This window comes from Salmo salar, chromosome 12 (assembly GCF_965601325.2).
Source record: "Salmo salar chromosome 12, fSalSal1, whole genome shotgun sequence".
NCBI classification, from domain to species: Eukaryota; Metazoa; Chordata; class Actinopteri; order Salmoniformes; family Salmonidae; genus Salmo; species Salmo salar.
The window spans coordinates 41,342,645-41,370,639 of NC_138302.1; the positions used below are offsets into that span (position 1 = coordinate 41,342,645).

Sequence of the window (27,995 nt, forward strand, 5' to 3'; positions counted from 1 at the left end):
TAAGGTTAATGTTAGGCATAAGGTTAGTGGTGTGGTTAAGGCAACGGTTCATTTTTAAATCACATTTTATGAAAATCATTGTAGAAATAGGCGGGGTTTATGACTGTGGCTGTGGTAACTAGTGATGACCGGAGAGAACGTAGTTAATTCTCCTGCCACCAGCACTTGAAGTGAAGTCCACCAGTGCACAAATGCTGTGTTACACAAGTTAACAAACTCCCATTTCAACAGACATTTTGGAAAATGTGTTTTGTCTGACTGCAAACTTAAGTAACAAATGTTACTAATTATACATGTTATGTAATTCAGGTTATGTCCTATCACAAATACATTTTTCTCAGTCAATGTCTTTTTTTCAGTTATATAGCTAACGTTAACTAGCTATCTAAGTTAGCTAGCTACCTCAAATCAACATCTTGCCTGCTAACGTTAGCTCGAGTGATAGCTAACAAATTATTTTCTTCTGTTGTGGTAGCTAGCTATGTTAGCTAGATAACGTTAGCCTCGCTAGCTTATTGGAGCTTACTGTTAACACTGATATTTTACGTGTCACAGAATATAGCTAGCTAAATGTAAGGTTTTTGTTGACGTCTGGTTAGCAAACGTTAACATCGTTAGCTAGCTAGGTAGCTATGTCAGTGCCTGTAGAAAGCTAGCTAAGTCTGACATTTGACTGGTATCGGACACTTTCACGTTGCTTCCATTCAGCCTCAAGAGCATTAGTGAGGTCGGGCACTGACGTTTGGCGATTAGGCCTGGCTTGCAGTCGGCGTTCCAATTCATCCCAAAGGTGTTTGGTGGGGTTGAGGTCAGGGCTCTGTGCAGGCCAGTGAAGTTCTTCCACACCGATCTCAACAAACCATTCTGTATGGATCTTGCTTTGTGCACAGGAAACAGGTAAGGGCCTTCCCACAAAGTTGGAATCACAGAATTGTATAGAATGTCATTCATTGTATGCTGTAGCATTAAGATTTCCCTTCACTGGAACTAAGGGGCCTAGGCTGAACCATGAAAAACAGCCCCAGACCTCATCCAACGAACTTTAGAGTTGGCACTATACATTCGGGCAGGTAGCGTTCTCCTGGCATCCGCCAAACCCAGATTCTTCTGTCGGACTGCCAGATGGTGAAGTGGGATTCATCACTCCAGAGAACGCATTTCCACTACTCCAGAGTCCAATGGCGGCAAACTTTACACCACACCAGCCGACACTTGGCATTGCACATGGTGGCCTTAGGCTTGTGTGCAGCTGCTTGGCCATGGGAACCCATTTCATGAAGCTCCCGACAAACAGTTATTCTGCTGACATTACTTCCACAGGCAGTTTGGAACTCGGTAGTGAATGTTGCAACCGAGGACAGACAATGTTTACGCGCTATAGGCTTCAGCACTCGTCCCTTTCTCTGAGCTTGTGTGGCCTACCACTTTGTGGCTGAGCCATTGTTGCGCCTAGATGTTTACACTTCACAATAACAGCACTTACAGTTGACTGGGGCAACTCTAGCAGGGCATACATTTGACAAACTGACTTGTTGGAAAGGTGGCATCCTATGACAGTGCCACGTTGAAAGTCACTGAGCTCTTCAGTAAGACAATTCTACTGCCAATGTTTGTTTATGGAGATTGCATGGCTGTGTGATCGACTTTGTACACCTTTTAGCAACGGGTGTAGATGAAATAGCTGAATCCACTCATTTGAAAGGGTGTCCACATACTTTTGTATATATAGTGTACTTTTTGCCCATAAGAGAGTCAGATTTGTCCCCTAAAGGAGACAGCCATCCAGAGGGCAACGTGGATACATGAAAACGGATCCAAGACCATGGAGGAAATCTCAATCACAGTTGCCGGATACTCCAGACATGGTGGGTCATACTTAGCACCTGAGCAACAGGGTTAAAGTCGAATTCGTTTCCATACATGATTTAAAGTAGGGTTTGGGTCAGTTCCGTTTCAGTTCCAGTCAATTCAGAAATGACACCTAATTCTATATTGTCCTCATTGAAAAGCATTAAAGAGAATTTGAATTTTAGTGTGCTCCAACCCTGAAACTCATACTTGTCAGTATGCAGAATTCAGTGCATGATTTCATTATTCTTGTGCCAGTTTCATTGATGTGCAAAATTATATGCATTACATCTTAGATTTCGCCATTGAAAGTGCTACCTTTCAATGTACCCTTCTAATTGAAATGATAAATTAATGAATAGATTTGTTTGTGTCTACCTGTTCTCCAGATTGCTCTAGATTTTGATTTACTCAACTTTGGATGTTCAACAAAGCTGACCGAAAATAGTTTTCACTGAGAAGATACTGCGTCAGGCCCGCAAGGATATTCATGCCGAGAACCTGCTGTCAGAGCTGGAGGCAGACGTGATTACTGCAGGTGCAAAGTGGCAGAGACTCAACACCATACATATTAACATCCTGCACAAAGCGATATACTTATATGAGTGTAAGTATATAGCATGTTCTGAGCAATAGGAAAGGTCTGTAATGGCGTGTACAATGTACTACTACTTTTGGGAAACAATTATTGCGCTTAAGATCATTTTTTAAATTGATATTTTTCAGGGGGTGCTGCAGCACCCCTGCTTCCTGCTGCAATGAGTGAGTCAGTGAAAGTGGAAAGCTTTTCTAGGACTATAATTTCCTCCTCACATTGTACAATATGTGTCTCCACACACGTAAGCCTAGGCTATTGTTGGATTCAAGACGAGGTCGTTTTTATTGATCTCGGATTCTCAGTTTGTCAGTGTCAATGTAGACTGTCATTTCGATCATTTGTGCGGTTTTAAAAAATATTCTGCTAAAGTCTCCAGTCATATAAAATGATGTAGAATTGTTTGAAATGTGTTTATAAAAGGCCAGATTCTTCCTGGACCCAAGTACAATTTTTTTCTCCCATTTGTGCAACTTCTGGAAGCACCTCTACTCCAATGCTCTATGCCACCAAGCAAATGTGATGATATGCATGCACTGCTTTATTAAAAATATATATGATATATATTATTATTACCTCAGAGTGCCTCTCTCGCGCTGACTTTTTGTTCTGGCACCTCCCGGTTTACAGTTTAAGCATTGGAGTGCAGGCTTAAATCCCTTCCGTTTTGTGTGACGCTTTAAGAACAGGGTCTGCGCAATGAGAGCCCGAGAATAGCGGTTGGTATGCGTTGAAATTCAACCAGAGAAATATAGGTAATCATTCTTCCTGGGAATGAAGCACGGACACAGGACATAAGACTGGAACTCAAACGCGGGCTGAGGGGGGAATTTGGGGACAGTCATGGCGGGGCTTGGAGTGAAGAGGAGGAAAGCGGGGCTCCCTGGTTTTTGCTGGAAAACCTGCTACTTTCATATTTTATTCTGGGTTGTCTCGGTCTGTGGTGAAGAGAAGACGTTCATCGTTGAGGTAGGTCAGATGCACGAACCGGGATGCAATTGATTTATTCTATACAGCATCCTTACCGAAACGGACTGGGCAAAATCGCACAGCACTGTATTGCGCTTCTTTATAGCGCAGGTGGAAATAAAATAAAATCGTGCGTTTGAATGTTTTTCTGCGTATCGTTTATGAATACCTTATCCGAACTGTTAGACTACAATAACAGTTCTATAACAATTAAATTATCAAAATAAGTATACCACATAAACAAGATGTCAGGCAGCTCTACCATTTTATTTATTGAGGTTTTAGTGGCATTAGCCTATGTATCACCTCACCTCAAAACATCTATAGATTGACCTAGATCTACATGTTCAACTCATCCACACATATTCACTTGAATGCATGTGAGAAAACATTGAACGCTGTTGTCCGTCGAATTTATTGTTGATGAACACAGCTGCCTTCACGATCATTAAGTTTCATTTCGCAATGAGAATTTTATATCCTTTCCAGTCGCATATTCATCCACTAGTGGTAGCCTAGTATATGGGTTGCAATGACAAATGACAATACAAAGAGACTGTTTGTATGTTTTGCTTGCATTGAAGAGGAGAATCATTGCGCCACAGCACATGTAGCAAATTCCAATTCGGTATCACTGTTTTATTTAATGTCCCCAAGCAAACATATGGTTTCCCATATTTGGAGCTGATTTAAACATGACTATTATTAAAATCAAGGTTACGTGGGTCAATGCTAAACACAACAGTCAAAATGCATATATGATATGCACAATGAGTTGAAGCACAAGCTACAAAAACATTAGACCTTTCATAGTGTTCCCAGTTTTCTAAAACACTGTTATTATCATAAGGTATTTTGTCAATAACAACATATCAACAATTTGCAAATAAAATAGGTCCTTCCACACAGAAAAAAAACCTCCTGTGCTTTGTTTTCATTTGGACAGAACAAAGAATGCAGAATTGTTACATGATTCCAAATATAGCTTCCTCCATAATTTATTGCAATAGCAGGGAGTTGTATGCTAGTAGGGAGGGCACTGGTGGCATATAGAGTTGTATATGAGTTTGTGCTGTGTTTTGAATAAGCTGTTTGCAGTGAAAGCCTTTCCAATTACTTGTAATGTAACGATCTCAGGATGATACGCACACACACAAAGATAGTTATTTTATAAGTGTTTGACAAAGAATGGCTGGTGAGTGTGGACAGTATGATGAGTACAACAAATAAAAAAATGGGAACATGAAAAACAGAGAGTAACTGAACAGATGGGCTTTTGATTATTTATGTCAGTCCCGCTGCCTTTAAATCAATTGAATGAAACGTCATTGACATTCTTTTTATGATGTATGAATGTCCATCATTTAGCATAATCCTCACCCGATCCTTTTCTGTGACATCACATGCGTACCTGAGATTATTGTGTCATGGCTGAACTTTAGCCTGGTGGTTAAATCTGTTTCTCCTTTGTTAGGCATGACAACGACAAAGGAGTTGGCTAAAGTAGAAACACATCTGGCTACCAGGCTAGAATAAGCTGCTGTTATAGCCTAGTGAATTTAGCAGACTGATAATCATGCAGGACCCTTTTAAAACAAACATTAAGCTCCCTTAGAAGGCTATAGAAATGTCACGATTTATTATAGAATTCATGACCATCAGCCAGACTATAGGTAATTAAATAAACAATTTAGAGATATGTTGTCAATCACCATTGATAGCCTACAATGGACTCTCTAGTATGCTTCCTCTCTCTCTCTGACCCCCCCCCCCCCCCCCCCCCCCCCACACACACACACACATCATTATTTCTATTGTATGCTCAGAGTATGCATGTATTCTTAATCATATTTATATATTTCAGTGTTTATCTTGAGGATACTGTACTGCTAACAATAAGCCTATTTGTTCAGCTGTATGCCTAGATGACACCGCCATCTCGTTCCAAGTAAATATAATTGATTGACCAGTGTTTGCTTAATTATCAATTGGCATTGGCTGTTTGATGAGAGATGACTTGACACTGTCAAGATTCAGAGGGGGCTTTTACTGACATTAACCTGAATCCTGCCACCTGGCCAAATCAAATCAAGAGGGAGACAAAACAGCTGAGGGAAAGGATAGGACTTGGATGGTTACTAAGTTCAGCAAGCTAAATTCACATCACTCACATTCACACTGAATTCACGCAATCTTGTACAGCTCCAGACGTGCAGATTTTTTGGTTCTCCCTGGTACTGTACTTGCAGTAATTGATCAGTGAACATCACTGATGCCCTGAGTGCACACATCGAATAAAAGACAAGAATAAAGTCGACCTGGGAGTTATGTAACCTGCATTAAGGGCATAGTGCTTGACTCGATCATTTCAGTCATGTGGTGTAATATCCACTGATGATGACAGAAGCTTTTATGCTTGCAATATCATTTTAACACTTTCTGGTCAGTAGAATTATGTGGTACTGTAGCTTGGTAGCTGCTCTGGATTGGATCTAATACGTTGACTTCTTGAATGCATGTCAGGCAGTTTGGAAATCAGCCAGTTAGGTTATGATATAGCAAGGGTTTCATGGTAGTTTGGTAAGATTAGACCGAAAACTGGGTTGTTGGGAATCCAGTGATACTGCAATGAGTTGTGTAATATTTAAACACTTGGCCTATATAGCCACAGTACAGTAACTGTAAGATGTTTATTTCCCGCTGTCTATTTGAGGATGATGTACCCACCAACCAAACTGGAAATCTCAAGAGCTGAATACTATAAAATACATTTCAGCTAGATATACAGTTTTTCCCCCTATATTAATACAGTCTAAAACTGCAGTATGTTACTAGTCTTTGTCTTCAAAGTAGTCTCTACCTCTGTTTTTTAGAGCGCAATGTTAGTATGTTTGATATTTTGTCTGCTTTGTGTTACACTTTGATCAAATCCTTTGCATGTGCACAAACCATAGGCTGCTGCCAGTTTTGGAAAGATGGCAAATCTTTGGAGAATGTTCCTCCCCAAATAGTATAAAGAAGGTTGTTTCAATATGTCAAATCCATGCGAATTCACTCAGCTAGCTCATTACCATGTATTGCTGTCATCTACAATGCAGTTTTGCACAGTTTATTGGAATCAAGATACCACCACAACCATTTGTCTGTTAATCATTCTCCCATAGTTTGTGCCAAAAGGCAATTTAAAAAATGCCACTGATCTTGCCAACAAATACAAGATTTTACAACTAGCCAAAATGCTGCTCTATCATGAACATCATAGTCAATCGCTACATTCAGTGGTAATAACTGTGTTAACAACATAGTAGTTGTATAGGTTTTACTATGGTAATAGGGTTGTTGCGGTATCAGTTATTACACAATTGGAACAAGGAATGTGTAATTACACATTCACTTGCTGAAATGTATTCCACATGTGTAACTACTGATGTTATTGCACATTTTCTTGTTCCACTATGTAACACATTTTTTATAAAAATATGTTTGGAAGTCACCTGTGAATTACAAATGTAATAACTCGAACCAAAATCGGACATTGTTAGTAACTACATGGTGCCACTACCATCAAATCCAAATGTAATACCAGGATTGATAAATCGGCTGGGATCTGATAACAACAATTGTAACAAGGCCCATCCTGTCATTAACTACAGTTCATTTTTAATTACTATGTTTCTATGTCATGACCTGGATGAAAGGCTATACCAAATCAAGTTTAATGTAAGAACAATGTAGTTAAATACGATATACTTGTAATTATTAACCACCTACCCAGGAGTAAGCAACTTAATGTAAAGTGAAGCCTAGTAGGGTGTAATCTATATAATTACTATTTAGTTACAATGTAACAACCTCTGCAGAGAATCGGCTAAACAGGAGAAATTAGGAGACATGAGAATGTTAGGTATAACCCTTTTAGTTACATTGTAACAATCTTTAACAACCAACTTTGTAATTACAATGTTGTTACAAGGGATATACATGTATGTCACGGCCGTCGTAGTGAGTAGACCAAAATGCAGCGGGTAGCTGACTGCTCATATTAACTTTTATTGAACACTACACAAAAACAAGAAAACGAATGAACGACAGCTAAACAGTTTTGCAGGCTATACACAGCAGTGCAAAAACAACTTCCCACAAAAGACAGGTGGAAAAAGGGCTACCTAAGTATGACTCCCAATCAGCAACAATGATGTATAGCTGTTCCTGATTGAGAGCCATACCAGGCCAACACAAAGAAATACACAACATAGAAAGAACATAGAAATACAAAACAAAGAACAATACCCCAAAACCCCCGACAACACAAAACAAACACACCCTGCCATGCCCTGACCAAACTACAATAACAAATAACCCCTTATACTGGTCAGGACGTGACAATGTATTTAAAATGTCCTTAACCAGGAGCAGGCAACGTATTACAAAATGAAGTGACATTTTAATTAATTACTTTGTAGTTACAATGTACAAACCTTTGCAGACACTAGGCTAATCAGGAGAAATAATGAGACAGGAGAACATTTTTCAGTTTGACTTTTCTTTCATGGATTTGACAATGATTCATATTCGAAATATTCAAATTCAATTCCCCATTTCAGACTCAAAGCAATAACTATTTTAGTTAGTAAAAACAGGATGGTAAAGCCAGTTAGCTAGCTATCATTTCCCCATCATTCACAAATGTAGCTAGCTAGATGCCTAGCTAGCCATTGATAGCCTAATGTCAACATGTTTTCCATGTTAATAAACAAAATCATCATAAAGCATTTAGTTTACAATATTATTTCACTATTTATGAGACTTACATTACACTTTTGCACATAACAAACCTTGAAGGGACAGAGTGAAAGTTACTGAGGGGGAAGAGCCAGTTCAACTCAAGGTGTCTTAAAAAAAATTGCGCCTCCCTCCCCAATGTTACAAATATTTTTGCATGACCCTCCCCTTGTACTGTAAAATAAATTGAACACCCTCCCCCCTCATAGAATTAACTCAAAATAATCTTTATGACCACAAATTAGAATAACTGTAGCGACCCTATGTTTATAAATGTGGATATTGACTTTGCCACTTCAGCATGCTTTTGTGGCACAGTCGATGCCACGCAGGGCTACGGGCCAGAAGGTTCACCGACCAGCACAGACGAGCTCACTCTCCCTGCCTGTTTCATTACACTACGATAAGAGTCAATGATCAGCAAGGGGGAAATCAGATTTTCAACATTTCAATGCCATATTTATAAAGATATAAAATATATGCAATGAATTTTCCACCAACAGATTTCTGTGCCAATGCACAGAACCAATAAACAAAGCATACCGACTTCAGGCATTTCAATATTATGGTTTGCGTTTTCAACACCACAATAATTAGACTATATCAATCTCGACAAACAAAAAAATACATCCTCCCTACCTTTTAGGCTTATCTAGTATACAAGGCTTGGCTTGACATTCTCTGAACTTTTTGGTGTTTTGTAACAGATCTCTCTTTCCATTCATCAATTGGCAGCTGCACAGTTTGAAATGATTGATTGATTTTATTTGTAAGTAAAAAATTACATATATACATAAAGATTTTAAAAAGTGACATAATGCACAGTAAAGTTAGGGACTTATTTCCATTGTGGTCCCTATTTTTTACACAAATACATACATTTGTCACCTCAATGTGAGAGCCCAGCGTTCCTCTGGCTTCTAAATTTATATATTTTCTTTTGAATGTGCAAACGTACAATTTCAATCACTAAATAGTAAACCTAAATGCAAACTAAATGTTTTGTGAGTTTTTTTAATGATTTTTATAAATGAGAGTTCAACAGGAAGAGTTGTCACACTAATCTCTTACACTCTCTGCAGACAAAACTTCAGGAAGCTTTGTTTCCCCATCACTATTATAAAGGTTTGTAATGTGCAAAAGTACAATGTAAATCTCAAAATAGTGAAATAGTATTGTTAACTAAATGTTTCACAAGTTTTATGATGATTTTGTAATGTTGGAAAACATGTTGACATGGTATAGGGCAGGGGTATTCAACTCCTACCCATACGAGGTCCAGAGCCTGCTGGTTTTCTGTTTCACCTGATAATTAATTACACCCACCTGGTATCCCACTGATATAAAGCAGTGGAACTGCTTTATACCTAGTTTAAATTTCAACAGTACTGCCACAGCAGCATACCATTTGATTAAAAGTTGATAACGCTTGATTTGCATCATCATCAATATTCGGTCTGGTTGGCTGATAGCCTACCTGCAAACTCTTTTCAGGCCACTTCGATACAGCTACTACCAGAAGTGATTTTCGTAGCAGGTTAGGAGTGCATTTTCGCTAACCCTTTCCCAACCTTAACCTAATTATCCTAACCTGCTACGTTCATTCTCCTAAACTCCTGCATAAGTTCTCCTAACCTGATACAAAAAGTCACTTCTGGTCGTAGCTGTTAAGAAGTGGCATGAAAAGAGTGTTTCTCTGCATGCAGCAGCACTTCATTTATTTCCTTGTATAACCATAGCCGCAGGAAGGTGCTAGAGTACCCCTGATACATTGAAATAAATGTACCAAAGTTATAGTTACTGCTGCCTGTTCAGAAAGAAATGTAATCATTTAGAATAGCCTACTACACCACGAGTTGGCCTATAATTTAGCCACAGAGGATCAATAGCTTCTTCTTTTTTTAAATAGCTTAGCTGTGGATTGTGCGTAGCCCAATAACAAGGCATAGACTACAGTCGGGAACACACAGCAAATCTGTCACTGAAGAGCATGAAGACAAAACCGGCCTTTCACAATATTGAACTTCCAAATAGGTTGTTTTATAAAGTAAAACAATAGAGAGAGAGGATTTTTATTCCAGAGAAACTGGAACGTTTTTTAAGGACTATAATTTCCTCCTCATTTTGAACCATATGTGTGTTTCCACACACCTAGGCCTAGGCTATTGATGGATTCAAGACAAGGTTGTTTTTATTGATCTCAGTTTGTCAATCAGCCTGTAATGTTGATCATTTGTGCAGTATTAAAAAGATTCAGCCAGTCTCCATTCAATGTAAAATGACAGAATTGTATGAAATATGTTTACAGTATAAAAGGCTACATTTTTACCAGACCCTAGGCTACAAAAAAAATTCCCCTTGTGTGCAACTTCTGTAAACGCCTCTAACGTTACTCTACTGCTTTATACCACTAAGCAAATGCGATGATTTGCATGTAATATTTTTTAATAAAGGTGGATTTTTTTTTCACGCGTTCTGGTACCACAGAGCTCCCCAGGTCACCCCCCTCTCGCATTTTGTTCGGGCACCTCCTGATTTACAAATTAAGCACTGAACACAGGTATAGACTCTAGCTAGCCACCATATACTAAAATATCCACACAAGCCACTAGCCAGCTAGCCATATATCATGAGTTAGAAGATTATGAAAATTAGGCTATATTAAAATAAATCACAATCATTAAAAAAAAATTGAGCTAGCTGATGAGTTGATAGCCTACCCTCTTTTCCCAATGACAATCATGTCTTTAGGAGGCACTTTAAAGCTGCAATATGTACACTGAAAAACTATATAAACACAACATGTAAAGTGTTGGTCCCATGTTTTATGAGCTGAAATAAAAGATCCCAGAAATGTTACATACGCACAAAAATCTTATTTCTCTCCAATTTTGTGCACACATTTGTTGACATCCCTGTTAGTGAGCATTTCTCCTTTGCCAAGATAATCCAGATAATCCAGATGTGGCATATCAAGGAGCTGATTGTCACGTGTGCTCCCTCTCCGGCCTCTAGGTCACCAGGCTGCTCGTTGTGACGCACACCTGTCACCATCATTACGCTCACCTGGACTCTATCACTTCCCTGATTACCTTCCCTATATATGTCACTCCCTTTGGTTCCTTCCCCAGGTGTCATTGTTTCGGTTTCTGTGCCATGTCTGTTTGTGTTTTCTTGTTTTGTATTATGTTACGTTTATTTATTAAAACACTCCCTCCCTGAACTTGCTTCCCAACTCTCAGGGCACATCGTTACACTGATTAAACAGCAAGATCATTACACAGGTGCACCTTGTGCTGGGGACAATAAAAGGCCAATCTAAAATGTGCAGTTTTGTCACACAAAAAAATACCACAGATGTCTCAAGTTTTGAGGGAGTGTGCAATTGGCATGCTGACTGCAAGAATGTCCGCCAGAGCTGTTGCTAGAGAATTTAATGTTAATTTCTCTACAATAAGCCGCCTCAATGTCGTTTTAGAAAATTTGGCAGTACGTCCAACCCAGTGGGGGCTCCTCAGAGGAGGACGGGAGAGAGAGAGAAAGTGAGAAAATATATTTCATTTTTTTTTTTCACTTTTACTTAGCTAGTGAATGCAGCTAGCCAGTTTAGCCTACTTAAACAGAGAGGGATGCTATGTTAGCTTGCTGGCTATGGCTATCCAACACTGGAACTCTTGTAAGTCAAGCTAAGCTTTTGGTTTTATTTGTTTATTGCCACCTGGGCCAGCTGGTGTAACTGCTAAACTGCTTGATGACTGTAATGCAGGATTGTAGCAGGTTTACTAATGCATAAGTTCTACTAGATATGTTGACTAAGTATGATGTTAGCTAATATGGTTACAATGATGTAGAAAGTGAACTGTGTTTGCGTGTGATCAGGAGTATATTCATTTCGCCGATTCTGTTGAAAAGCGTTTCTTAAACGGAAGCAAACAGAACGAAACAGGGATAAACCTACCTGAATTTGTCCAATAGAAACTCTCGTTTGCAACTGTTGGACTAATGATTACACCCTAGATCATCTAGATGCAGGCAAGAGTGTGCAAAGCGGTATTGAATCTGTCACCTTGATTACTCAAAATGTTCCTCTCGTCCTGTGCATGTGAACTTTCATTCATAAGCTAGATTGTAGCAACCTCATGATAGATATTTGAGTATCATGTAGTAGCCTAAACCTATCAATGTTACAGTGAGCTGGATGAATGGAAAATTAATGACAGTCATCCAATATGCTCTAACAGAAATAAGGCCATGCTCATAACAAAAAAAATGTCCTTCCTTATCTTAAACGTCACCGACCGCCACTGGTCCAACCGGCCTCGCAACCGCAGACCATGTAACCGTGTAACCACGTCAGCCCAGGACCTCCAAATCCGGCTTCTTCACCTGCGAGATTGTCTGAGACCAGCCACCCAGACAGCTGATGAAACTCAGTTTGCACAACCAAAGAATTTATGCAAAAACTGCCAAAAACCGTCTCAGGGAAGCTCATGTGCGTGCTTCTTGTCCTCACCAGGGTCTTGACCTGACTGCAGTTCGGCATTGTAACTGACTTCAGAGGGCAAATGCTCAACTCCGATGGCACAGGCACGCTGGAGAAGTGTGCTCTTCACAGATGAATCCCGTTTTCAACTGTACCGGGCAGATGGCAGACAGCGTGTATTGGCGTTGTGTGGGCGAGCGGTTTTCTGATGTCAATGTTGTGAACAGAGTGCCCCATGGTGGCAGTGGGGTTATGTTATGGGCAGGCATAAGCTACGGACAATGAACACAATTGTCATGTCATTAATCTGCTGCCATCACCTCATTTTTAGCATGATAATGCACGGCCCCATGTCGCAAGGATTTGTACAAAATTCCTGGAAGGTGAAAATGCCCCAGTTCTTCCATGGCCTGCATACTCACCAGACTTGTCACCCATTGAGCATGTTTGGGATGCTCTGGATCGACTTGTGCGACAAAGTGTTCCAGTTCCCGCCAATATCCAGCAACTTCGCACAGCCATTGATGTGTCACGCTGCACAAGGCAAAATGGTGGTCACACCAGATACTGACTGGTTTTCTGAAAAACCTGAAAGGTCTGTGCATGGCCCTGGTAGTTACTGTACACATGTGCAGTAACCTTCAGCAAGTGAATGTGTGGTTACACATTTCTTGTTCCAATTGTGTAATACCTGATTCCGCAACAACCCTATTACCATGTAAATGGCATAGTAAAACTTATGTAACTATTATGTTGTTAACACAGTTATTACTGGTGTTAGTTCCATAATAATAAGGGCAACTTAATATAAAGTGTTAACTTACTTCATAATCCCAAATTGAACCTCCACAGCACCACATGGGCTTCATAGATACTACTGTTACTACTTTATTGTATCATCAAATAAATCAAATCAAATGTATTTATATAGCCCTTCCTACATCAGCTGATATATCAAAGTGCTGTACAGAAACCCAGCCTAAAACCCCAAACAGCAAGCAATGCAGGTGTAGAAGCACGTTGCTAGGAAAAACTCCCTAGAAAGGCACAAACCTAGGAAGAAACCTAGAGAGGAACCAGGCTATGAGGAGTGGCCAGTCCTGGCTGTGCCAGGTGGAGATTATAATAGAACATTGCCAAGATGTTCAAATGTTCATAAATGACCAGCATGGTCAAATAATAATAATCACAGTAGTTGTTGAGGGTGCAACAAGTCAGCACCTCAGGAGTAAATGTCAGTTGGCTTTTCATAGCTGATCATTGAGAGTATCTCTACCACTCCTGCTGTCTCTAGAGAGTTGAAAACAGCAGGTCTGTGACAGGTAACACGTCCGGTGAACAGGTCAGGGTTCCATAGCCGCAGGCAGAACAGTTGAAACTGGAGCAGCAGCACGGTCAGGTGGACTGGGGACAGCAAGGAGTCATCATGCCAGGTAGTCCTGAGGCATGGTCCTAGGGCTCAGGTCCTCTGAGAGAGAGAAAGAAAGAAAGAGAGAAAGAGAGAATTAGAGAGAGCATAATTAAGTTCACACAGGACACTGGATAGAACAGGAGAAATACTCCAGATATAACAGACTGACCCTAGCCCCCCGACACATAAACTACTGCAGCATAAATACTGGAGGCTGAGACAGGAGGGGTCAGGAGACACTGTGGCCCCATCCGATGATACCCCCGGACAGGGCCAAACAGGAAGGATATAACCCCACCCACTTTGCCAAAGCACAGCCCCCACACCACTAAAGGGATATTTTCAATCACCAACTTATCCTGTTGGGGGTAGGGGGCAGTATTGACACGGCCGGATAAAAAACGTACCCGATTTAATCTGGTTACTACTCCTGCCCAGTAACTAGAATATGCATATAAGTATTGGCTTTGGATAGAAAATACCCTAAAGTTTCTAAAACTGTTTGAATGGTGTCTGTGAGTATAACAGAACTCATATGGCAGGCAAAAACCTGAGAAGATTCCATGCAGGAAGTGGCCTGTCTGACAAGTTGTTGTTCATCTTGGCTCTTTTTATTGAAGACTGAGGATCTTTGCTATAACGTGACACATCCTACGGCTCCCATAGGCTCTCAGAACCCGGGAAAAAGCTGAATGATATCGAGGCAGCCTCTGGCTGAAACACATTATCGCGTTTGGATAGTGGCTGGTCAGAGTACTCTGAGACTCACGCTCGTGCACGAGGGCACGAGATGTATTTATTTTCTCTCTCTTTGTACGTATACAGGCTTTCCCGGTCGGAATAGTATCGCTTTTTTACGAGAAAAATGGCATAAAAATTGATTTTAAACAGCGGTTGACATGCTTCGAAGTACGGTAATGGAATATTTAGAATTTTTTTGTCACGAAATGCGCCATGCTCGCCACCCTTATTTACCCTTTCGGATAGTGTCTTGAACACACGAACAAAACGCCGCTGTTTGGATATAACAATGGATTATTTGGGACCAAACCAACATTTGTTATTGAAGTAGCAGTCCTGGGAGTGCATTCTGATGAAGAACACCAATAGTAATCAAACTTTTCTAATAGTAAATCGGAGGTTGGTGAAGGCTAAACTTGCTGGGTGTCTAAATAGCTAGCCCTGTGATGCCGGGCTATCTACTGAGAATATTGCAAAATGTGCTTTCACCGAAAAGCTATTTTAAAATCGGACATATCGAGTGCATAGAGGAGTTCTGTATCTATAATTCTTAAAATAATTGTTATGTTTTTTGTGAACGTTTATCGTGAGTAATTTAGTAAATTCACCGGCAGTGTTCGGTGGGAATGCTAGTCACATGCTAGTCACATGCTAATGTAAAAAGCTGGTTTTTGATATAAATATGAACTTGATTGAACAAAACATGCATGTATTGTATAACATAATGTCGTAGGGTTGTCATCTGATGAAGATCATCAAAGGTTAGTGCTGCATTTAGCTGTCTTCTGGGTTTTTGTGACATTATATGCTAGCTTGAAAAATGGGTGTCTGATTATTTCTGGCTGGGTACTCTGCTGACATAATCTAATGTTTTGCTTTCGTTGTAAAGCCTTTTTGAAATCGGACAGTGTGGTTAGATTAACCTCTATGGGCTAGGCGGGACGAATTCGTCCCACCTACGTAACAGCCACTTGAAGCCTGTGGCGCGATTTTCAAAACCTTAAAAATCCTATTACTTCAATTTCTCAAACATATGACTATTTTACAGCTATTTAAAGACAAGACTCTCGTTAATCTAACCACACTGTCCGATTTCAAAAAGGCTTTACAACGAAAGCAAAACATTAGATTATGTCAGCAGAGTACCAAGCCAGAAATAATCAGACACCCATTTTTCAAGCTAGCATATTATGTCACAAAAACCCAGAAGACAGCTAAATGCAACACTAACCTTTGATGATCTTCATCAGATGACAACCCTAGGACATTATGTTATACAATACATGCATGTTTTGTTCAATCAAGTTCATATTTATATCAAAAACCAGCTTTTTACATTAGCATGTGACGTTCAGAACTAGCATAACCCCCGCAAACTTCCGGGGAATTCGCTAACATTTTACTAAATTACTCACGATAAACGTTCACAAAAATAATAAGAATGAAAATTTAAGAATTATAGATACAGACCTCCTCTATGCACTCGATATGTCCGATTTTAAAATAGCTTTTTGGTGAAAGCACATTTTGCAATATTCTAAGTACATAGCCCAGGCATCACGGGCTAGCTATTTAGACACCCGGCAAGTTTAGCACTCACCATAATCATATTTACTATTATAAAAGTTTGATTACCTTTTGTTGTCTTCGTCAGAATGCACTCCCAGGACTGCTACTTCAATAACAAATGTTGGTTTGTTCCAAAATAATCCATTGTTATATCCGAATAGCGGCGTTTTGTTCGTGCGTTCCAGACACTATCCGAAATGGTAAAGAAGGGTCGTGCGCATGGCGCAATTCGTGACAAAAAAATTCTAAATATTCCATTACCGTACTTCGAAGCATGTCAACCGCTGTTTAAAATCAATTTTAATGCCATTTTCCTCGTAGAAAAGCGATAATATTCCGACCGGGAATCTCCTTTTCGGCAAACAGAGGAAAAAAAATCACAAAGACGGGGGCGGTCAGGTCACGCGCCTAAGCCCAGAGTCCCTTGATCGGCCACTTGAGAAAGGCGATAATGTGTTTCAGCCTGGGGCTGGGATGACGACATTCAGGTTTTTCCCGGGCTCTGAGCGCCTATGGACGACGTAGGAAGTGTCACGTTAGAGCAGAGATCCTTAGTAAAAGATAGAGATGGCAAAGAAGTTCCAGAAATGGTCAGACAGGCCACTTCCTGTAAAGGAATCTCTCAGGTTTTGACCTGCCATTTGAGTTCTGTTATACTCACAGACACCATTCAAACAGTTTTAGAAACTTTAGGGTGTTTTCTATCCATATGTAATAAGTATATGCATATTCTAGTTACTGGGTAGGAGTGGTAACCAGATTAAATCGGGTACGTTTTTTATCCAGCCGTGTCAATACTGCCCCCTAGCCCTAACAGGTTAACGAGAGTCTTGTCTTTAAAATGGTGTAAAATAGTCATATGTTTGAGAAATTGAAGTAATAGCATTTCTAAGGTATTTCAATAACGCGCCACAGGATTCCACTGGCTGTTACGTAGGTGGGACGATTTCGTCCCGCCGGCCCTAGAGAAGTTAACATCCTGAGACAAGGCCGAGTATAGCCCACAAAGATCTCCGCCACGGCACAACCCAAGGGGGGGAGCCAACCCAGACAGGAAGACCACGTCAGCGACTCAACCCACTCAAGTGACGCACCCCTCCTAGGGATGGCATGGAACAGCACCAGTAAGCCAGTGACTCAGCCCCTGTAATAGGGTTAGAGGCAGAGAATCCCAGTGGAGAGAGGGGAACCGACCAGGCAGAGACAGCAAGGGCGGTTCATTGCTCCAAAGCCTTTCCGTTCACCTTCACACTCCTGGGCCAGACTACACAGGACCTACTGAAGAGATGAGTCTTCAATAAAGACTTAAAGGTTGAGACAGAGTCTGCATCTTTCACATGGGTAGGCAGACCATTCCATAAAAATGGAGCTCTATAGGAGAAAGCTCTGCCTCCAGCCGTTTGCTTAGAAATTGTAGGGACAATTAGGAGGCCTGCGTCTTGTGACCGTAGCGTACGTGTAGGTATGTACGGCAGGACCAAATCGGAAAGATAGGTAGGAGCAAGCCCATGTGATACATTGTAGGTTAGCAGTAAAACCTTGAAATCAGCCCTTGCCTTAACAGGAAGCCAGTGTAGGGAGTCTAGCACTGGAGTAATATGATCACATTTTTTGGTTCTAGTCAGGATTCTAGCAGCCGTATTTAGCACTACCTGAAGTTTATTTAGAGCTTTATCCGGGTAGCCGGAAAGTAGAGCATTGCAGTAGTCTAACCTAGAAGTGACAAAAGCATGGATTAATTTTTCTGCATCATTTTTGGACAGAAAGTTTCAGATTTTTGCAATGTTACGTAGATGGAAAAAAGCTGTCCTTGAAACAGTCTTGATATGTTCGTCAAAAGAGAGATCAGGGTCCAGAGTAAAGCTGAGGTCCTTCACAGTTTTTCTTGAGACGACTGTACAACCATCAAGATTAATTGTCAGATTCAACAGAAGATCTCTTTGTTTCTTGGGACCTAGAACAAGCATCGCTGTTTTGTCTGAGTTAAAAGTAGAAAGTTTGCAGCCATCCACTTCCTTATGTGTGAAACACAGGCTTCTGGCGAGGGCAATTTTGGGGCTTCACCATGTTTCATTGAAATGTACAGCTGTGTGTCATCCGCATAGCAGTGAAAGTTAACAGTATGTTTCGAATGACATCCCCAAGAGGTAAAATATATAGTGAAAACAATAGTGGTCCTAAAAAGGAACCTTGAGGAAAACCAACATTTACAGATGATTTGTCAGAGGACAAACCATTCACAGAGACAAATTGATATCTTTCCGACAGATAAGATCTAAACCTGGCCAGAACTTGTCCGTGTAGACCATTTTAGGTTTCCAATCTCTCCAAAAGAATGTGGTGATCGATGGTATCAAAAGCAGCACTAAGGTCTAGGAGCACGAGGACAGATGCAGAGCCTCGGTCTGACGCCATTAAAAGGTAATTTACCACCTTCACAAGTGCAGTCTCAGTGCTATAATGGGGTCTAAAACCAGACCGAAGCATTTCACATACATTGTTTGTCTTCAGGAAGGCAGTGAGTTGCTGCGCAACAGCTTTTTATTTTAAATTCTGAGAGGAATGGAAGATTCGATATAGGTTGATAGTTTTTTATATTTTCTGGGTCAAGGTTTGGCTTTTTCAAGAGAGGCTTTATTACTGCCACTTTTAGTGAGTTTGGTACACATCCGGTGGATAGAGAGCCGTTTATTATGTTCAACATAGGAGGGCCAAGCACAGGAAGCAGCTCTTTCAGTAGTTTAGTTGGAATAGGGTCCAGTATGCAGCTTGAAGGTTTAGAGACCATGATTATTTTCATCATTGTGTCAAGAGATATAGCACTAAAACACTTGAGTGTCTCCCTTGATCCTAGGTCCTGGCAGAGTTGTGCAAACTCAGGACAACTGAGCTTTGTAGGAATACGCAGATTTAGAGAGGAGTCCGTAATTTGCTTTCTAATGATCATGATCTTTTCCTCAAAGAAGTTCATGAATTTATTACTGCTGAAGTGAAAGCCATCCTCTCTTGGGGAATGCTGCTTTTTAGGTAGCTTTGCGACAGTATCAAAAATACATTTCGGATTGTTCTTATTTTCCTCAATTAAGTTGGAAAAATAGGATGATCGAGCAGCAGTGAGCGCTCTTCGATACTGCACGGTACTGTCTTTCCAAGCTAGTCGGAAGACTTCCAGTTTGGTGTGGCGCCATTTCTGTTCCAATTTTCTGGAAGCTTCCTTCAGAGCTCGTGTATTTTCTGTATACATTTACATTTTAGTCATTTAGCAGACGCTCTTATCCTCTTACATCTAGACGTTCCGCTAGCGGAACACCTGCTCCAATATCCAATGATGGGCGTGGCGCGAAATACAAACTCCTCTAAAATACAAAAACTTCAATTTTTCAAACATATGACTATTTCACAACATTTTAAAGATAAGACTCTCCTTTATCTAACCACACTGTCCGATTTCAAAAAGGCTTTACAACGAAAGCAAAACATTAGATTATGTCAGCAGAGTACCAAGCCAGAAATAATCAGACACCCATTTTTCAAGCTAGCATATAATGTCACAAAAACCCAGAAGACAGCTAAATGCAGCACTAACCTTTTATGATCTTCATCAGATGACAACCCTAGGACATTATGTTATACAATACATGCATGTTTTGTTCAATCAAGTTCATATTTATATCAAAAACCAGCTTTTTACATTAGCATGTGACGTTCAGAACTAGCATACCCCCCGCAAACTTCCGGGGAATTCGCTAACATTTTACTAAATTACTCACGATAAACGTTCGCAAAAAGCATAACAATTATTTTAAGAATTATAGATACAGACCTCCTCTATGCACTCGATATGTCCGATTTTAAAATAGCTTTTTGGTGAAAGCACATTTTGCAATATTCTAAGTACATAGCCCAGGCATCACGGGCTAGCTATTTAGACACCCGGCAAGTTTAGCACTCACCAATATCAGCTTTACTATTATAAAAGTTTCATTACCTTTTGTTGTCTTCGTCAGAATGCACTCCCAGGACTGCTACTTCAATAACAAATGTTGGTTTGGTCCAAAATAATCCATCGTTATATCCGAATAGCGGCGTTTTGTTCGTGCGTCCCAGACACTATCTGAAATGGTAAATCAGGGTCGTGCGCATAGCGCAATTCGTGACAAAAAAAATCTAAATATTCCATTACCGTACTTCGAAGCATGTCAACCGCTGTTTAAAATCAATTTTTATGCCATTTTTCTCGTAGAAAAGCGATAATATTCCGACCGGGAATCTCCTTTTAGCTAAACTGAGGAAAGTAAACAAAGCTTTCGGTCGACGCGGGCACGCGCCTGAGTCTCACAGTACTGTAACCAGCCACTACCCAAACGCGCTACTTTGTTTCAGCCAGAGCCTGCAAAGCCACGATTCAGCTTTTTACCGCCTTCTGAGACCCTATGGCAGCCGTAGGAAGTGTCACGGGACAGCTAAGATCCTCACTCTTCAATAAACAGAGACAAGAAGAACGACACCTTGTCAGACAGGCCACTTCCTGCCTGAAACCTTGTCAGGTTTTTGCCTGCCAAATGAGTTCTGTTATACTCACAGACATCATTCAAACAGTTTTAGAAACTTTAGGGTGTTTTCTATCCATATGTAATAAGTATATGCATATTCTAGTTACTGGGTAGGAGTGGTAACCAGATTAAATCGGGTATGTTTTTTATCCAGCCGTGAAAATACTGCCCCCTAGCCATAACAGGTTATCCAGAGCGACTTACAGTAGTGAATGCATACATTTCATTTCATCTCATTTCATACATTTAAAAAAAAAAATAATCCGTACTGGCCCCCCGTGGGAATAGAACCCACAACCCTGGCGTTGCAAACACCATGCTCTACCAACTGAGCCACAGGGAAGGCCAGGGAGCTAGTTTCTTATGATAAATGTTTTTAGTTTTTAGGGGTGCAACTGCATCTAGGGTATTGCGCAAGGTTAAATTGAGTTCCTCAGTTAGTTGGTTAACTGATTTTTGTCCTCTGATATCCTTGAGTAGGCAGAGGGAGTCTGGAAGGGCATCAAGGAATCTTTGGGTTGTCTGAGGATTTATAGCACGACTTTTGATGCTCTTGGTTGGGGTCTGAGCAGATTATTTGTTGTGATTGCAAACGTAATAAAATGGTGGTCCGATAGTCCAGGATTATGAGGAAAAACATTAAGATCCACAACATTTGTTCCATGGGACAAGACTAGGTTCAGAGTATGACTGTGGCAGTGAGTAGGTCCAGAGACATGTTGGACAAAACCCACTGAGTCGATGATGGCTCCGAAAGCCTTTTGGAGTGGGTCTGTGGACTTTTCCATGTGAGCATTAAAGTCACCAAAAATTAGAATATTATCTGCTATGACTACAAGATCCGATAGGAATTCAGGGAACTCAGTGAGGAAAGCTGTATATTGCCCAGGAGGCCTGTAAACAGTAGCTATAAAAAGCGATTGAGTAGGCTGCATAGATTTCATGACTAGAAGCTCAAAAGACGAAAACGTCTGGGTTTTTTTTGTAAATTGAAATTTGCTATCGTAAATGTTAGCAACACCTCCGCCTTTGCGGGATGCACAGGGGATATGGTCACTAGTGTAACCAGGAGGTGAGGCCTCATTTAACACAGTAAATTCATCAGGCTTAAGCCATGTTTCAGTCAAGCCAATAACATCAAGATTATGATCAGTGATTAGTTCATTGACTATAACTGCCTTTGAAGTGAGGGATCTAACATTAAGTAGCCCTATTTTGAGATGTGAGGTATCACGATCTCTTTCAATAATGGCAGGAATGGAGGAGGTCTTTATTCCAGTGAGATTGCTAAGGCGAACACCGCCATGTTTAGTTTTGCCCAACCTAGGTCGAGGCACAGACACGGTCTCAATGGGGATACTACACTGACTGTGCTAGTGGCAGACTCCACTAAGCTGGCAGGCTGGCTAACAGCCTGCTGCCTGGCCTGCACCCTATTTCATTGTATCAATTATTATTATTATTTTATCTATGACATAATGATAATGAAGAACAATTGAAGTTACTTTCATCACTTCATATGGTCAGGTCAGGTTTGGATAACGTTTCAGCTTATAATTGTGAGTGAGAGTCGTACCTATTTCTCATCTCTTCTAACCTTCCACCCACTAATGATGAGTTAGTGATGTTGTTATTGTTGCTGCTGTTGAGCATTGGTCTCGCCCCTTAACTGTAGCTGGCTTCCTTTGTTTGCTGTACCATGTGATTTTTCTCCTTCAGCTCTGGCAGACTCCCCTCCCCCATCATCTTCACTCTCCTTCCCTCTCATCTCATCTCTCTCTCACTCTTGCTCTCCCGCTCCCTCTTGGATGGTTTGCTCTTGTTTTCCATACCTCATCACTGCTCTGCTGCTCATGCCATTTTCAGGCTCCCTCCCCCACACACAAGCGTGTGTGTGTGTGTGTGTGTGTGTGTGTGTGTGTGTGTGTGTGTGTGTGTGTGTGTGTGTGTGTGTGTGTGTGTGTGTGTGTGTGTGTGTGTGTGTGTGTGTGTGTGTGTGTGTGTGTGTGTGTGTGTGTGTGCGCGTTAAAACAGGGAATAAAAATCAAATCAGATGTTATTGTTCACATACACGTGATTAGCAGATGTTATTGTGGGTGTAGCTAAATGCTTGTGCTTCCAGCTCCGTCAGTGCAGTAATATCTAACAAGTAATATCTAACAAATTACACAACATATACCCAATACACACAAATCTATGTAGGAATGAATTAAGACTATATGCACATGGACGAGCGATGTCAGAGCGGAACGGACTAAGATACAGTAGAATAGTATAGAATACAGTATATACATATGAGATGAGTAATGCAAGATATGTAAACATTATTAAGTGAATGAGATACCGTTTTCTATACTATACTACTCTACTGTATGTACATATGAGATGAGCAGTGCCAGATATGTAACCATTATTAAAGTGACTAGTGTTCCATTCCTTAAAGTGGCCAGTGTTTTCTAGTCTATGCCTATATGCAGCAGCCTTAAATGTGCTAGTGATGGCTGTTTAACAGTGTAATGGCGTCGAGATAGAAGCTGTTTTTCAGTCTCTCGGTCCCAGCTTTTATGCACCTGTACTGACCTCGCCTTCTGGAAGATAGCAGGGTGAACAGGCAGTGGCTCGGGTGGTTGATGTCCTTGATCTTTTTGGCCTTCCTGTGACATCGGGTGCTGTAGGTGTCCTGGAGGGCAGGTAGTTTTCCCCCGGTGATGCGCTGGGCTGACCACACCACCCTCTGGAGAGCCTTGCGGTTGCAGGCAGTGCAGTTGCCGTACAAGGCGTTGATATAGCCCGACTGAATGCATTCAATAATAAGAAACATTAAGCCAAACCAATACAGCCTGAAGACTGAGGCTACTGAGGGCTAAATAAAGTGGAAGTAATCAAGGTAATGATGAAGTCCACGTGTGGATTACGATGGGGAGCAGGTGTGTGCCCTGAGTCTGCACAACCCTGCCAGGACCTAGGATCAAGGGAGACACTCAAGTTATTTACAAGTCTTGACACATTGATGAAAATAGTCATGGTCTCTAAACCTTCAAGCTGCATACTGGATCCTATTCCAACTAAACTACTGACAGAGCTGCCTCCTGTGCTTGGCCCTCCTATGTTGAACATAATAAACGGCTCCCTATCCACCGTATGTGTATCCAAACATTTTGAAAAAGCTGTTGCACAGCAACTCACTGCCTTCCTGAAGACCAACAATGTATATGAAACTCTTCAGTCTGGTTTTAGATCCCATAATAGCTCTGAGACTGCACTCGTGAAGGTGGTAAATTACCTTTTAAATGCGTCAGTCCGATGCTCTGCATCTGTCCTCGTGATCCTAGACCTTAGTGCTACTTTTGATACCATCGATCACCACATTCTTTTGGAGAGATTAGAAACCCAAATTGGTCTACACGGACAAGTTCTGGCCAGGTTTAGATCTTATCTGTCAGAAATATATCAGTTTATCTCTGTGGAAGGTTTTTCCTCTGACAAATCAACTGCAAATTTTGGTGTTCCTCGAGGTTCCGTTTTAGGACCATATATTTTACCTCTTGGTGATGTCATTCGGAAACATAATGTTAACTTTCACTGCTATGCGGACGGTACACAGCTGTACATTTCGATGAAACATGGTGAAGCCCCAAAATTGCCCTAACTGGAAGCCTGTGTTTCAGACATAAGGAAGTGGATGGTGGAATATTTTTTACTTTTAACCTCTCTGGGATCGTTTGGGACGTGAGCGTCCCACCTCGCCAACAGCCAGTGAAATTGCAGGGCACCAAATTCAAACAACAGAAATCTCATAATTAAAATTCCTCAAACATACAAGTATTACACACCATTTTAAATATAAACTTCTTGTTCATCCAGCCACAGTGTCCGATTTGAAAAATACTTTACGGTGAAAGCACACCATGCAATTATGTTAGGTCAGCGCCTAGCCACAGAAAACCATACAGCCATTTTCCAAAGAAGTAGAGGCGTCACAAAAGTCAGAAATAACGTTAAAATTAATCACTAACCTGTGATGATCTTCACCGGATGGCACTCCCAGGACTCCATGTTAGACAATAAATGTGTGTTTTGTTCGATAAAATTAATCTTTATGTCCAAAAATATCATTTGAAATTGGCGCGTTATGTTTAGAAATGCATTTTCTCAAACAAACATCCGGTGAAATTGCAGAGAGCCACATCAAATTGCAGAAATACTCATCATAAATATTGATGAAAGATACAAGTGTTATACAAAGGATTAAAGATAAACTTCTTGTTAATCCAGCCGCTGTGTCCAATTTCAACAAGGCTTTACGGCAAAAGCACACCATGCGATTATGTTAGGTCAGCGCCTAGCCACAGAAAATCATACAGCCATTTTCCAACCAAGGAGAGGTGTCACAAAAGTCAGAAATAGCGTTAAAATTAATCACTTACCTTTGATGATCTTCATCTGATGGCACTCCCAGGTCTCCATGTTAGACAATAAATATTTGTTTTGTTCGATAAAGTTCATCTTTATGTCCAAATACCTCCTTTTTGTTTGTGCGTTTAGTCCAGTAATCCAAAAGCACAAAGCGGGGCACAAAGTCCAGACGAAAAGTCAAAAAAGTTCCATTAAAGTTCATAGAAACATGTCAAACGATGTATATAATCAATCTTTAGGATGTTTTTATCATAAATCTTCAATAATATTCCAACTGGACAATTCCGTTGTCATTAGAAAGGAAAGAGAATGAGCGTTGCGCTCACGGCCATGCGCGAGACTAAACTAATGTCTTTCAGCTTGACCACTAGTTGAAACAGCTCTTATTCGATCCCCTTTCACAATACAAGCCTGAAACAACTTCTAAAGACTGTTGACATCTACTGGAATCCTTAGGAAGTGCAATCTGACCCCACAGACACAGGATATTGGATAGGCAATCACTTAGAAAAACTACACTGGTTGGATTTTCTCAGGTTTTTGCCTGCCATATGAGTTCTGTTATACTCACAGACATTATTTTAACAGTTTTTGAAACTGTCATGTGTTTTCTATGCAAATCTACCAATTATATGCATATCCTAGCTTCTGGGCCTTCATCCAAAATTCCGAATGCTGCCCCCTATCCTAGTGAAGTTAAACTCGGACAGAACAGAGATGCTAGTTCTAGGTCCCAAGGAACAAAGAGAACTTCTGCTGGATCTGACAATTAATCTTGATGGTTGTACAGTTGTCTCAAATAAAACTGTGAAGGACCTCGGCGTTACTCTATGATCTCTCAATGACTGGAACGAACTACAAAAATCACTGAAACTGGAGACACTTACCTCCCTCACCAGCTTGCTCCCTCTAACTCTCTCTCTCTTTCTTTTTTTCTCCCTTTTCTCTCTTCTCTCGGAGGACCTGAGCCCTAGGACCATGCCTCAGGACAACCTGGCCTGATGATTTCTTGCTGTCCCCAGTCCACCTGGTCATGCTGCTGCTCCAGTTTCAACTGTTCTGCCTGCAGCTATGGAACCCTGACCTGTTCACCGGACGTGTTATCTTGTCCCGGACATGCTGTTTTCGACTCTCTCTTGCTCTTCAGCACCTGCTGTCTCTATCTCTGAATGATCGGCTATGAATAGCCAACTGATATTTACTCCTGAGGTGCTGACCTATTGCATCCTCTACGACCACTCTGATTATTATTATTTGACCCTGCTGGTCATCAATGAACGTTTGAACGTCTTGGCTATGTACTAATCTCAACCCGGCACAGCCAGAAGAGGACTGGCCACCCCTCAGTTTCTTCCTGGGTTCCTGCCTTTCTAGGGAGTTTTTCCTAGCCACCGTGCTTCTACATCTGCATTGCTTGCTGTTTGGGGTTTTAGGCTGTGTTTCTGTATAGCACTTTGTGACATCGGTTGATGTAAAAAGGGCTTTATAAATAAATGTGATTGATTGAGTGTGCGTAATGATGGTTGCCAGGTGTGTGTAATGTGGGTTGTTGCTGGATATTAGCGGGAACTCGAACACGCTGTTGTACACATTGATCCAGAGCATCCAAACATGCTCAATCAGTGACATCTATGGTGAGTATGCAGGCCATGGAAGAACCGGGCCATTTTCAGCTTCCAGGAATGTTGTACAGATCCTTGCGACATGGGGCTGTGCATTATCATGCTGAAACATGAGGTGATGGCGGTTGATGAATTGCACGACAATGGGCCTCAGGATCTCGTCTGTTTATTCAAATTGCCATTGATAAAATGCAATTGTGTTCGTAGCTTATGCCTGCCTGCCCATACCATAACCTCACCAGGATTATGGGGCACATGGGGTACTCTGTTAACAACGTTGACATCAGCAAACCACTCGCCATCTGCCCAGTACCGTTAAAAATGGGATTCATCCGTAAAGAGCACACGTCTCCAGTGAGTGGCTATCGAAGGTGAACATTTTCCCACTGAAGTCAGCCACGATGCTGAACTGCAGTCAGGTCAAGACCCTGCTGAGGACGACAAGCACACAGATGAGCTTCCCTGAGATGGTTTCTGACAGTTTTGCAGAAAATCTTTGGTTGTGCAAACGAATAGTTTCATCAGCTGTCCAGGTGGCTTGTCACAGACGATCCTGCAGTTGAAGAAGTCGGATGTGGAGGTCCTGGGCTGGCGTGGTTACACGTGGTCTGCTGTTGTGAGGCCGGTTGGACGTACTACCAAATTCCCTAAAATGACATTGAAGGTGGCTTATGGAAGAGAAATGAACATTAAATTCTCTGGCAACATCTCTGATGGACATCCCTGTAGTCAGCATGCCAATTGCACGCTCCCTCAACTTGAGGCATCTGTTGTGTGACAGAAATGCACAGTTTAGAGTGGCCTTTATTGGAGGAGGAGAAATGCTCACTAACAGGGTTGGAAATTAATTTGTGCACAACATTTAAGAGAAATAAGCTTTTTTGTGCTCATGGAACATTTCAGGAACTTTTATTTCAGCTCATGAAACATGGGACCAACACTTTTTCTTTCAGTGTGTATATTATTATTATTTTTTGTGGACGAACAGCTGACTGAAGACGGGACG

At 41.0% G+C, this 27,995-nt stretch overlaps 1 protein-coding gene across 2 annotated transcripts in view; it reads left to right on the forward strand.

Moving 5' to 3' along the window:
• The first annotated feature begins 3,101 nt into the window (after nt 1-3,101).
• mmp24 (matrix metallopeptidase 24) overlaps nt 3,102-27,995 on the forward strand; it is a 107,928-nt gene continuing 83,034 nt past the window's right edge. The window contains exon 1 of one of the 2 annotated variants that reach the window (XM_014131593.3): nt 3,102-3,412. In XM_014131593.3, the coding sequence (XP_013987068.1) occupies nt 3,287-3,412 (126 nt within the window). In that variant the 5' untranslated portion in view covers nt 3,102-3,286. The remainder of the gene's footprint in view (nt 3,413-27,995) is intronic. The other variant, XM_014131592.3, reaches the window with a different exon arrangement.